Below are 12,768 nucleotides of genomic sequence, written 5' to 3'. Positions count from 1 at the left end.
TATTTTAACTCCTCATTCAGTGCTTGGTATCTGCATTGTGATAAACTATTCCTATAATGCCACTAACAACAGCTGAGAATTCACTCTTCCACACCTGTCCCATGAGAGTGTCGTATACACCATCGGAGCCGGTCAGTAGTGCTAATCCTAATCCCTCTTTGTCTCTAGGTTTTAGGTAGAGGAATATCAGGAAGCATCGGAGTAGTGGCTTCTATCAATGAACAGGAAGGTATAGCTACAGTCAGATTCCCACCCATAGACTGTAGAAAGACTTCGCAAGCATCAGACACATTGACTATTCCATTGTCTAGACTTTGTGTTCCGAGATCGGAGGTAAGGTGATTTTTAAATGCATTATTAAATGTCACTGCAAATGGTAACCATACTGTGATGAAAAATATGTGCACACACAGTACAGAGGCACAAATACTTGGTTATCTTAAGTGTTACTTGGGAGGTGTATTTATATATTGGGTGTAATTATTTAATAGTAACGTTTGTGTGAAGATTTTTACGTAGATGACAACACTCGTTTCTTTGGTTAGGAATATTCCACAGTGTATTGTATTTTTAATTGTTTTGATCTAGTTTGCAATTTTCTGTATGGTGATTTTATTTTTTTGACTGAAATTTTGAGAATTAACTCCAGATAATAACACCCTCATTTCTTAAAAACTAACTACTTGAATTTGACTTTTTGCCATGCCCCCCCCCATCACCATCAGGCACTGCCTCTTCATAAACTGTCCATTACTGAGAAGGTAGTACAGGCAGTCCAGTCCATGTTGCTTCCTCAGGAGGGAAGTCTCTCTATTCATACCTCACTTCCTGCAACAGGAGATGGGTCAGCTCCTGTGATGGCAGTCGTTCGGCTCCTGGCTGAAATAAGAACAAGGTGAGCACCCCCCAGAAATCCCCTAAGGCTGAGGTGGTACAGGCCAGAGAGGCAGGGGTCCTTGCTGGGCCCCTCCACTCCTGATTTAGTGTGTCCACAGTATGAAGTTCATGCCAAGCTGAGAACAGAGACTGTTCTCTTGTGCTGTGTTTACTACATTTTTGTTATATTCCCCAATTTCTGCAAGTTTTGTTGCATTGTGTAATTTCTGCACTTTGAAACAGTTTAGCTATTCCCCCCAAAATAATAAGCAAGCAGTCAAAAAGTGATCTATCATACACAAGGCTCCCACTGCTTTGCTTTGGTAAAAGCACTTTGTTCTATTCCAGTGGACCTCTCTGCCACTTTACCTTGTTCAAGTGGTTCAGGCTACATTAATATACATCTGATCTATCACTTTTCAAACTGAAAAGGAGAAAACTAGGGAATGCCCTCAGGTGTTGGTGTCAAAAGGAAAAAAAGCATTTTCTTGCGAATACATTTATTTACCACAGTAACAAGTTTCTCTTTTGGCAATGGGACTTCTTAGAAAGTTTGAATACGTGTTATGAATTAGGTAAGAGATCAGCATACAGATTTTCTAAGTGTCTGGGTTCTTATTCCCAGAGCACTAATGTTGCCCATGGAGCACAGTTTAGGAAATGTTTTTTAAGAGATAATGCTAATTTCTCACCTGGCACTTTGTATCTGCATTTAGTAGAGATGGCAACCATTTACCCCTCTTCTTGTCCATGCACTGTCAGCAGTTACTCTGGGGGAAAAGAACAGTTACTTATGCTTCCATACAAATCTAGTTCAGAAAAAAAAAAACAAGAGGAATGAGGAGTTTAAACCTTTTTTGTAAGTTAGGGAACAAAATTGATTAAAATGTTCTTCATAGTTAACTTTTTAGAGAATGAACGTTGATGATTTTGAAATATTATAAATCTTTTAACATTAAGAGCATGCCTGGTCATGGCCCAGCTTTTAGAAGACAGCTTATTCTGTGAAGAATTCATACAACAGTGTCCAGCAGCTGTTGAAGTGCTCAACCTAGTGGCCCAGGAATGCAGTGCTGGTAAGTACCTGTGGCTCTCCTTACTGCTCTAAGTGTTGTCAGCACATTTCCAGTTTGATAATGGAATGCTAACATTTATATACACATACACACACATGTGTCAAATAGCTGAGCTCTGCAGATAGCAGTTATCACAACTTTTATCCCAGATCTAGAAATGTAAATAGCTTTTAGTACATACGAAGTAGGAAATCGGCATTTTTCAATTTAATTGATGACCGTGTCAGCGTGTTTTCTTTCTTCCATTCATATTAATTCATTGCATTAATTTCTCTGTTAGAACTGTTTATGGGGACACCTGGGTGGCTCAGTTGCTGAGCATCTGCCTTTGGCTCAGGGTGTGATCCTGGGATCCTGGATCAAGTCCCGCATCGGGGTCCCTATGGGGAGCCTGCTTCTCCCTCTACCTATGTCTCTGCGTCTCTCTCTCTCTCTCTCTCTGTCTCTCATGAATAAGTAAATAAATCTTAAAAAAACTATTTATGAACCCTTAGGATTGCAGATACTGTCTGACTCTTGTCATTGTCGACATTTGAATTCACAGTCCGGAGTTTGCACTAACATCCATCCCTGTTTGTGTATGTGTGTGTATCTATATATGTGTGTTAATGGAAAAGTTTAAACACAAAAATAGGGAGACTAGAATAGTGAAGCCTCAGGCTCAATAGTTAACTCATGGTCAATCTTGTTTCATCTATGCTGTACCCCCTCCTGGATTATTTTTAAGCAAATTCTTAAATATTATTTTACCTAAAGATTTTTTAGTATGTGTCTCTGAAAAATAAGGACTCTTAAAAAAACTGCAATACCATGATCACATCTGAAAAATTAACAATTCTTTAATATTAACTGTCTTGTCAGCATGCAACTTTCTGATTTTCTCATAAAGTCATACTTGTTTTTGTATTTGTTTATGTAAATTGGGATTCAAATAAAATTCTTACATTGTAATTTCATTGCTGTCTTTTCATTTTATTTTAAAATATAGATTCCCCTCGTTATGTTTTTTGCCTTGCAATTTATTTTTTGAAGGGTTTCTTATAGTCTGGATTTTGCTGATTGTATCTCTATGGTGTCATTTATTGTATCTCTCAATCTTTAGATTTCCTGTAAATTGCTAGTTGGCCTGGGTATTTTTAAGTGAAAATTTATGCTTTGTCTCCAAGGATATAATTGGACTCTAAATGAAATTGTTCAGAGTTAAATTAGCATCTTCCAGTACTCTTGTGTTAGCATTTTCATGAAGCTGTAAGGAATAAATGAATATTCTTTAACTTCCTTAATGGTTTTAGTGTTATCCTTTGTGTGGGGGGTGAGGTCATTTTTATTATCCATATTATTTACTATTTCTCATGCCATTTGCTTTTTCAGTCACTCCCTAATCTCTTCTCTGTCCTTTAGTTTTTGTTCTTTTTCACATGGCACCAATTTCTTTTGGTTGGTCTTTGCTTTGGGTCTTAATTCTATATGTGTCTTACTCCTTAAATCTCCCTCCTCTTTTAAGGGTAGCACTGTGGAACCAGTGGCTGGTAATAAAGCTCAGAGAGATCCTGAGCATAGAGAATAAGAACAGAAGAAAAGGAATTTGCTAGGCTTCTCAGGGGAAATTATTTGTGACTAAATGTTTGCCCATAATTCAGCTTTGTACTTGTGGTTGGGCCTTCGTTTCCTGCCTCTGCTTTTTCTTGTTCTTGGCCTACATGGCATTGTAAGACTTACATGACTGATTTTTAGCCAGCATGTACTTGCTTGATTGATTGCTTGCTTTTCTATAGGACTCTGAGTATCCTTTTATACAGTTTCTCAAATAAGGGAGTCTTAAACTGTGGAATTAACTTTTGTACTTAATGTACAAGCTAGGAATCATAGTAATTTGGAGCAGTGGCCTCAGATGGCTTTAATAATAACCCACCTAACCCATTTTCTCTAATGGAAGAGAACTCTGTGGTCATAAGAGTTGGATAGAAATGTGTGGGAAGTGTTTATTAATTGCCATAAAAGAGAAGACTGTGAGTTTATACACACAAATTTATATCCTAAAATAGTGTCTTATGTCAAGTTTAATAGTCACTTTCATAATTCACTTATGAAGTTACCAGAAAGAGCTCTGACATTTAAGGTATATATCAGAGTTTGCCGGCTTCTCAGTCCTTTACCTGTGATGAATCAACAAACCCTGCATCGGGGTTACTTTCTAACATGATGGTGGATTCTTAGAGCCCACAAGAGAGTCCTGGACTGTGCTTAGAAGAAATCCTGTTTAATAAATGATTCAAGGTGATGGGTGGAAGAGAAAGAGTTCTTTGATCTTTATTTTTGAATATATAAAGACTTTTACTTTCATGTATGAAAATGTCACGAAATTTACAGGTAATAATAAATTTTTTATTCTTTAAAATGCGGAAAAAAATTCAATGATTTCTTCCATTATTTGACTTCCTCTGGGATAAATTAAGCAGAAGTCTTGGCCATTTTAATGTTGACTTACTCCTATCTCAATATTATAGTTTCTCTAATCCAGGGAAAAGAATACCTAATTCCATTTGGCCTGGGAAGATAGCACTACATCACAGAGCTTTTCCCTATGAGAAATGTTTCTGTGAAGGTCACTGGATCCCTTGGTTGAAATAGCATAAGAAAAAGATTTTAATACTGAAGAAAAGACATGTAGAAACAAAACAAAACAAAAAAATTCCCAACTGTATTTTTTATAGAAGCCAGAACCTGTCTAGTCCAGCTGTTTTTTGTTTTTTTCCTACTCCCCTACTTTCTAAATATTCATATTCCCTGAGCCAGAGAGGTTCTTCTCAAACTTGGAAAATTCACAAGTATCCCTCGGAAGCATGTTTAAAATGCTTTCCAAGCTCCCCCCAAAAGTCAGAATATTCAGTTGAAAGTAGGCCTGGGCAGTTGTGCTAGGAGGGGCCCAGACCTCACTCGAAGAAACTGCTCTAAGCTTTGTTGACCCACCTTCTTTGCTTGTCTCTCCCTAGTGCTTTCCATGCTTCTGTTATGGGCAGTCTCTCTCTTGCTAGTCAAGCCTCTTGGCTCTGTAGCTCTTAGGATTACCAGCCTCACGAATACTCCACATTTAAAACCAGAGTCATTATTTCCTCTGGAGTCAGTTCTCCTTTCTGACCTCTCTGTTTTAGGTCATACTCAGACTATTTCTGACTCTCAGATACTGAGTTAAATATGACAGGCACATCCTTCCTATCCTTACACATCCAGCCATTTGCCATGTTCTAATCTCCCTTTGAAATGCTTCTGAAATGTATCCCTTTTCTACTCATTTCCACTACCAGCTTCCTAAGTCAGGTGCCTTTTCTCTCGTATTTAAACATCTACATTATGCTCCAAACTTTTCCTTCCTGTACCTTGTCTTTCCACATTGTCATCACTGTTGGCTTCCTGAAACCCTGCTTTGAGAGACTGTCAGGTGCATGAAGCTATCACTGAGATGCTGCCTTTCCTAAGCATCCTTACTCCTGTGGAGTTGTCATTTACAGACTGGAATGAGTTCACAGCCAGTTATGGCTGTTAATTGTTGCTCTGGCCAGAGTACAGTCAGTTTTGCCTTTCCTTAATTGGAAGTATAGGAACTTTTTCTCTCACCCTAGATCCTGTAAAATCTCCTCTTGTGTTAAGCCTGCTCATGTCAGATATGCTTCACTTCTGCCAGATAGCCCCCATTCTAACCCTAACAATTGCTTTTCCCTTATTTGATATGATTCTAGCCAATCCCACTGAAATATCTCCGTGACATTGGTTACTGCTTGATGGAAAGGACATTGTTGTACATGTTACCCACTGGGTCATTGGATCATCCAGTATTCTATGTATAAATTCTCTTGGAATAAGCTTTTTTAAAAAAAATATTTTATTTATTAGAGAGAGAGAGAGAAAAAGAATGCAAGCATAAGCAGGGGGAGAGGCAACTAGGGGAGAAGCAGGCTTCCCAAGGAGCAGGGAGCCTGATTCAGGGCTCGATCCCAGGACCAGAGATCATGACCTGACCTGAAGGCAGACGCTTTACCAACTGAGCCGCCCAGGGTCCCCTCACTTTGAGTCCGTTTTATATTTTCCTCCTCTTTCCTGTTGGCTTCTAATCCATATCCTTGGATTATATTAGTTGTCTAGGTGTCTGTAGGTGTAGGTGTGGTATAAGTCAATAAATTTCTCAATATCCTAAACAAACTCTGTGCTTTACTTTTATTGAACTATATTTTATTTTTCCTAAGACCTTTTTCACATAGTATGTGAATTCAGGTATAATTCACATACCATAAAATTTACCATTTTAAAGTACACACTTTGGGTTTTAGTATATTCACAGAGTTATGCAATCATTACCACTATATATTTCCAGAACTTTTTCATCATTCCAACCAGAAACTCAGTACCAATTAAACATTAACTCCCCATTATCCTTCCCTCAGCTTCTGGGAACCTCTAATCTACTTTCTCTCTGGATTTACATATCCTGGGTATTTCATATCAACAGAATCCTGCAATAGTTGTCCTATTTTGTCTGGCTTCTACTTAACATAATGTTTTCAAGGTTCATCCATGTTATAACATGGGTCAGTACTTCCCATAACCATGTTATGGTTGCATATGATTCCCTTGTGTGCATAAACTGCATTTTGTTTATTGATGAATTTATTTATTTGTTTATTTTAAAGATTTTATTCATTTATTCATGAGAGACACAGAGAGAGATGCAGAGATACAGACAGAGGGAGAAGCAGGCTCCATGAAGGGAGCCTAACATGAGACTCAATCCTGGGACTCCAGGATCACACCCTGGGCCAAAGGCAGACGCTCAAACCACTGACCCACCCAGGCATCCCTATTGATGAATTTATTGATACTTGTTTGTGCTTTTTGGCTATTACCAATAATGGTGCTGTTAATATGCATATATAAGCACTTATGTGGACAAATGTTTTCAGTTCTCTTGGGCATATGTAGGAGTGGCATTGCTGGGTCATATAGTAATCCTGTGTTTAAATTTTGAGGAACTGCTTGCTTTTTTGAAAAACTGTTTTCCACAGCAGCTGCACCATTTTACACTGCAACCAGCAGTGAATGGGGGTCCTATTTATTCCACATCCTCATCAGCACTAGTGTTGTCTTTTTGATTATAGTTATCCTAGTAGGTAGGAAGTAGTATTTCATTGTGGTTTTGATTTGTGTTTTCCTAATGACTAATGATGTTGAGCATACATTCATGTACTTATTGGTCGTTTATCTTCTTTGGAGAGATGTCTATTTGAATCCCTTGCCCATTTTAATTGGGTTGTCATCTTATTGTTATAAGAGTTCTAGGGTGCCTACGTGGCTCAGTCAGTTAAGTGTCTGCCTTTGATTCAGGTAGTGATCTCAGGGTGCTGGGATCGAGCCCCATGTTTGGCTCCCTACTCAGTGGAGTCTGTTTCTCCCTCTCCTTCTGCCCCTCCTCCCACTCATGTGCGTGTTTTTTCTTGCTCTCTCCCTCAAATAAAGAAAATTTTTAAAAAATTATAAGAGTTCTTTATTTTTTAAAAAAATTTATTTATTCATTCATTCGTGCACATGTGAGCAGGAGGAGGGATGGAGGAAGAGAGAATGAGAGTTGGACGCTTAACTGACTAAGCTACCCAAGCACCCCAATTGTAAGAGTTCTTTGTAATTTTAGCTATACTAGTCCCTGATTGGGTAGTACATAAATCTTTTCTCCCATTCTGTGGGTTGTGTTTTCTTCTTTTTTTTGCGGGGGGGGGGGGGGGTTGTGTTTTCACTTCCTCAGTAGTGCCCTTTGAAATACAAACCTGTTTCATTTTGGTGAAGTCCAATTTATCTGTTTTTTCTTTTGTTGTTTTTACTTTTGGTGTCATATCTTAAACCATGGCATAATCCGAAGTCATGAAAATTTACACCATTATTCTAAAAGCTTTATAGTTTTAGCTGTAACATTTTTTCAGGTCACTGATCCATTTTGAGTTAATTTTTGTGTGTTGATTGAGGTACTGCCAAGACCCCTGACTCTTGACTCTCCTAGACCATTGCTCATATTGCCAAACTACCTGGAGTTCCCTTCCTTCTCTGCTTATTGAAACCCTACCTTTTCTAAGATCTAATTCAAGTCTGTTTTTATGAAGCCTTCCTGGGTCCTGGAATGAAGTCGTCACCTGCTCCTCTATGCCTATGTTTGTGCTTGGATCCTATCTAAGAGACCCGTACTGCAGCCTTGTACCACATTCTTTCTTTCTCTTTTTCTTTTTCGTTTTCGTTTTCGTTTTCATTTTTTTTTTTTTAAGATTTTATTTATTCATGAGAGACACAGAGAGAGGGAAGCAGAGGCACAGGCAGAGGGAGAAGCTCCCTGCAAGGAGTCCGATATGAAACTCGATCCCGGGACCGCAGGATCATGCCCTGAGCCAAAGACAGACTCTCAACTGCTGAGCCACCCAGTCGTCCTTAATGTTCTTTTTTGTACACGTGAATGCATGTACACATCTCATCTGTCCTCCCAGAATAGGAGCTCATGTATCTTTGTATTCTCCAGCATCTAGCACTGTACCTTTCTTAGGAGATGTTAAATAGATAGTTTTAAAAAATCAGTTTCAATGATGAGAATAATAGCTTCCATTTATTTAATTTTATTTTTTAATTTTTATTTATTTATGATAGTCACAGAGAGAGAGAGAGAGGCAGAGACACAGGCAGAGGGAGAAGCAGGCTCCATGCACCGGGAGCCCGACGTGGGATTCGATCCCGGGTCTCCAGGATCGCGCCCTGAGCCAAAGGCAGGCGCCAAACCGCTGCGCCACCCAGGGATCCCTAGCTTCCATTTATTGAGTGTTCGCCCTGTGCCAGGGACTTAGCCAAAAGCTCCACTTGTGTTACTTCATTTCATATTCAGGACCTTGAACAGGTGCTATTGTTACTCTCATAAGTGAGATGGTAAATATTGAGTAAGGAAGCCAGATTCTAAATCCAGGCAACCCCACTTCAGAACTCATGCACTTGACCACATTGCTGTGCTGCTATGTGTAGTAGACATACCTCAATCTGTTTGTTTTTGGTAAGAATTTGAATACTCTCTGAAGCAATTTATTGCTTTGACGCTCCTCAAGAAGAGCTGGAGCTCTCTTGGGGCTTTTGGGACTTATTTTCACTTGTTTGATGTATCCCCTCCCAGGGGAGCGACTGGCAGTTGTGGAGGTGCAGTGTGAACGGCTGCGAATGCTCTACCGTGACTGTGCTCGGCCGCCACCACCTCCGCTGCAGGCTGACCGGAGACAGGTGAGCCCCATGCCGTGCGTACCACTGCCTGCCCATTTGCAGCATGCTGTATTAGAGAATGCCAAGTGGCACCTTAGTAACTAGCGTGAGCATTTGCAAATCCATTTGGAGGTACACACCCTGATGACATGCTATTATCTTTGAATGTCAGAGTACATTGATTTGACATTCTGAATAATGAATGATGACAACAAAGGAGCAGAACTCATTCATTTGTAAATAATTTCTTACTCTATCAATAACGGAAAAGAACTTTCAGAATTTTAGATCTGTAGTCCATCTTATAATGATACGTGTATGAATAGAGACTGAGAGGTGATTAAAAAGCAAAGGTGGCAAAGTGTTCAGAATTGGCACCTCTGTGAATGTTCTTAGCAGCTTATTTGTAATAACCAAAAAGTGGAAACAACCTAAATGTTTATAACCTGACAAATAAATTCATAAAATAGGGTGTATCCCCATAAAATGGAATGTTATTCAGCCTTAAAAAGTGAGGAAGTAGTGATCCATGTGACAATATGGATAAACCCTGAAATTATGCTAAGTGAAAGAAGCCAGTCACAAAAGACCACATATTATGGAATGTCACTTACTTGAAGTGTCTAAAACAGGCAGATCTAGCGACAGGAAGCTGATGGGTGGTTGCCAGGGACTGCAGGGGTACGGGGGATGAGGAGTGACTGCTTAAGGGGTAGATGCTTAAGGGGGACAAAAACACTCTAAAACTTTACAGTGGTGTTGGTCGCACAATTCTTCATATACAAAAACCATTGAATTATACATTTTAAATGGGTGTGTGTTATGTGATTTGTATCTCAAAAGCTCAGTACCTTTAGTTGAGAGTGTATAAAAATTGCCATTTTCTTACAGTTTTTCTGTAGGTTTGAAACTTTCAAAATAAAAAATTAAAATTATATGAGACAAAATGTCACCTGAAGTCTCAACATCTCCATTTAGCATTGTTAGTGTGTCAGTGAGCTGGATCACCTGTACTTTTTCCATGACAACGGATCTCTGTTTTGCATCTAGCTACTCTGCCTCCATAGATGATGAATGCCTTTCCATGTTGACCAATAGAAATTTCATGGTCCAGTGTACACTTGAGCCTCAGTTTCCCCACTTAGGCTTTCCTTGATGCCCATTTGTGTCATCTCCCATTCCCACCATAGCAGTGATGGATGTCCTTGGAGCTAATCATCACATGGATCTTTCAGTCCTTTGGATAAAAACGAAATTAATGGGCTAAAAAAATATGCTTTTATTGACAGAGAAGCATGAACCTTATGATTAGATTTATTAAAATTACATAAGTGAAAAAAATGAAGCAATTAAGTTAAAAAATGAAATGTAATATTACTCTTTCTTGATGTCGAGCTGAATAGTAAGTCACAGGAATATAAATTCTGCCCACTGATGGGTCTGAAACGTGGCCTCTAATTACACAGCCAGGATGAGGGGCTGAGGGCCCATGCTGCATGTGTGTAAGGAGGAGAGCTGTAGGAATTGAACCTCATTTGTCATCACACAAGTTAAGTGATGTCCTAAAGGAAAACTAAAAATGGCATTATAAGCTTAGGAGGAGAATAGAGGTAAGTATCAGAATGATTGGTTCTAGAGAGCAATGCTGGGCCTAGAGACTGCCTTTTTAAAAATAAAGTTTACTTTGGAAATACAAGGTATGTTCTTAAATAAAAGATGTACCTATTTTATAATACCACTAGATAAAAATTTTTCGAGACTGTAAAGAGATTAGTGTTTGCAGTTGTATTGAACAAGGCACTTTCTCCCCATTGTAGCCCAAAGAGATCACTTGGAGCCCCTCGCGAGTGTTCCCGCCTGTCCGAGCCTGCATGTTCTCATCGCATCTTACTTCTGTCACCTTCCTGGCTGACCCCAGCGCTGGGGGTGGTCTTCCCCGGGGCACATTTATCTATGCCACCTCGCCACTGCCAGTTCAGGTAAGAAATCACAGTCTCTTGCCTCTTTCCTTCGTCTTTGAAAGATGAAGCAAGTTCTAAGGGCCCGAGAGGAGCCCTCTGATTGCCCACTTCTGGTGTTTCCTCAGGCCCCATCTTTTTACTGGGAAATTGAAATTGTTTCCTATGGAGATACTGATGATGACACTGGACCAATAGTCTCCTTTGGCTTTGCCACAGAAGCAGAGAAACGAGATGGGGCTTGGACCAATCCAGTGGGCACTTGTCTTTTCCATAAGTAAGTGGCTACTATTGCTGTTACTACCAAAAAAAAAAAAAAAAAAAAAAAGATAGTGGGGGTGGGTGTTCTAATGCTAAAATAATATTATTATAATCTCAATCTCCAAAGATGTATAAAACACCAGTTGGAAATATATTCAAATTTAGACAAAGAGAACGGCTCTTAGGATTCCTCTTCTAATTACTCTGGTGCTGCTGAAGCTCTCAGGCCTGTTCACTACTTAACTGCCTCTGTGTCAGTCAGTCAGCCTTGTCTTTGACTTTGCTTTTTTTCATAGCAATGGCCGAGCTGTGCACTACAATGGCTCCAGTTTATTACAGTGGAAGAGCGTGCGCTTGGACGTGACTCTCTCTCCTGGTGAGTGCAGTGGGAGCTTTTTTTTTTTTACCCTATGTATTTGTTGTTTCCACATTTTGTCTAAATATGTTAAAAGTAAAGAAACTTAGCAACTGGAAATGGGCAATTTGTCTTCTAGTGAAAGCCAAGTAGGTCACTGCTGTCTGCTAGTTTACACCAAACCACTCCTTTCGTGAGGACCTTATCATTGAGAACCCTTCAATTGGTAGGGTAGGAGTCACATTTGCTTTCATTCCTCCCTCATTAGAAAAACCTGAGATTTTGCTTCTTTGAAGTTTAGCCTTCTGTCAACTTTTCATTGATGAGCAAATAAATAGATTCCAAAAAGGGGGAAAAATAAAAGAGGAGCTCTCCCACTTGCCCTGAGGCACTCATAGAATGTGTTATGTAGCTGATGTATTGTGGACTTGGTTCTTGGGAGCCTAAATATCTGGTCCTGCTTCAACAAATTTGCCCAGAAGTTTCAGTCACAGAGATCATCAATTCAATTAAGACAACAACAACAGTAAAAATTCTTTTCCCTTTCCTTTTTAGCCTCCATATAAGTATCTTGCTCTGTGTAGACAAATTAGGATCAGTCCTACCTGTTCCACCAGAGGAGCAGGATGTAGGTATTGTCCTCTTGCTGTTAGAAACCCCCAGACATGTTGGCTACTTATTTTCAGATAGTACATCTTAGCGTCGTCTCTGATGAAGCAGATATTGTTCTGTGTGATGGGTGGTCTGGGCTGCCCAGACAGGCCATAATAATTCACCCTGTCCATCAGGTAACCTCACACAGCCAGCTGGGATCATTTTGCCATCACTTAGGAAGCTGCTTGTTAACATTGCACCTTTTAGGGAGTGTAGTGTTTTCAGTTATGGTCAAGTTATGACTTAGAGATAATTTCCTGGCAGTTACTTCTCTTTCACTTCCTGGAGAACTTGGACATTTCAGCTGAGTACTTAAGTG

At 39.5% G+C, this 12,768-nt stretch overlaps 1 protein-coding gene across 7 annotated transcripts in view; it reads left to right on the top strand.

Annotated features, from left to right (window-relative positions):
- HECTD4 (HECT domain E3 ubiquitin protein ligase 4) overlaps positions 1-12,768 on the top strand; it is a 188,891-nt gene that overhangs the window by 132,163 nt on the left and 43,960 nt on the right. For all 7 annotated transcript variants that reach the window (XM_035706730.2, XM_035706727.2, XM_025474006.3 and 4 more), the window contains 7 exons: positions 169-333; positions 726-895; positions 1,837-1,952; positions 9,139-9,242; positions 11,039-11,200; positions 11,308-11,456; positions 11,737-11,816. In XM_035706730.2, coding sequence (XP_035562623.1) covers positions 169-333; positions 726-895; positions 1,837-1,952; positions 9,139-9,242; positions 11,039-11,200; positions 11,308-11,456; positions 11,737-11,816 — 946 coding nt within the window. The remainder of the gene's footprint in view (positions 1-168; positions 334-725; positions 896-1,836; positions 1,953-9,138; positions 9,243-11,038; positions 11,201-11,307; positions 11,457-11,736; positions 11,817-12,768) is intronic.

This window comes from Canis lupus, chromosome 26, assembly GCF_003254725.2.
Source record: "Canis lupus dingo isolate Sandy chromosome 26, ASM325472v2, whole genome shotgun sequence".
Classification (NCBI taxonomy): domain Eukaryota; kingdom Metazoa; phylum Chordata; class Mammalia; order Carnivora; family Canidae; genus Canis; species Canis lupus.
Note: the sequence above shows the minus strand (reverse complement) of the source record. Positions and strands in the feature narration are given on the sequence as shown.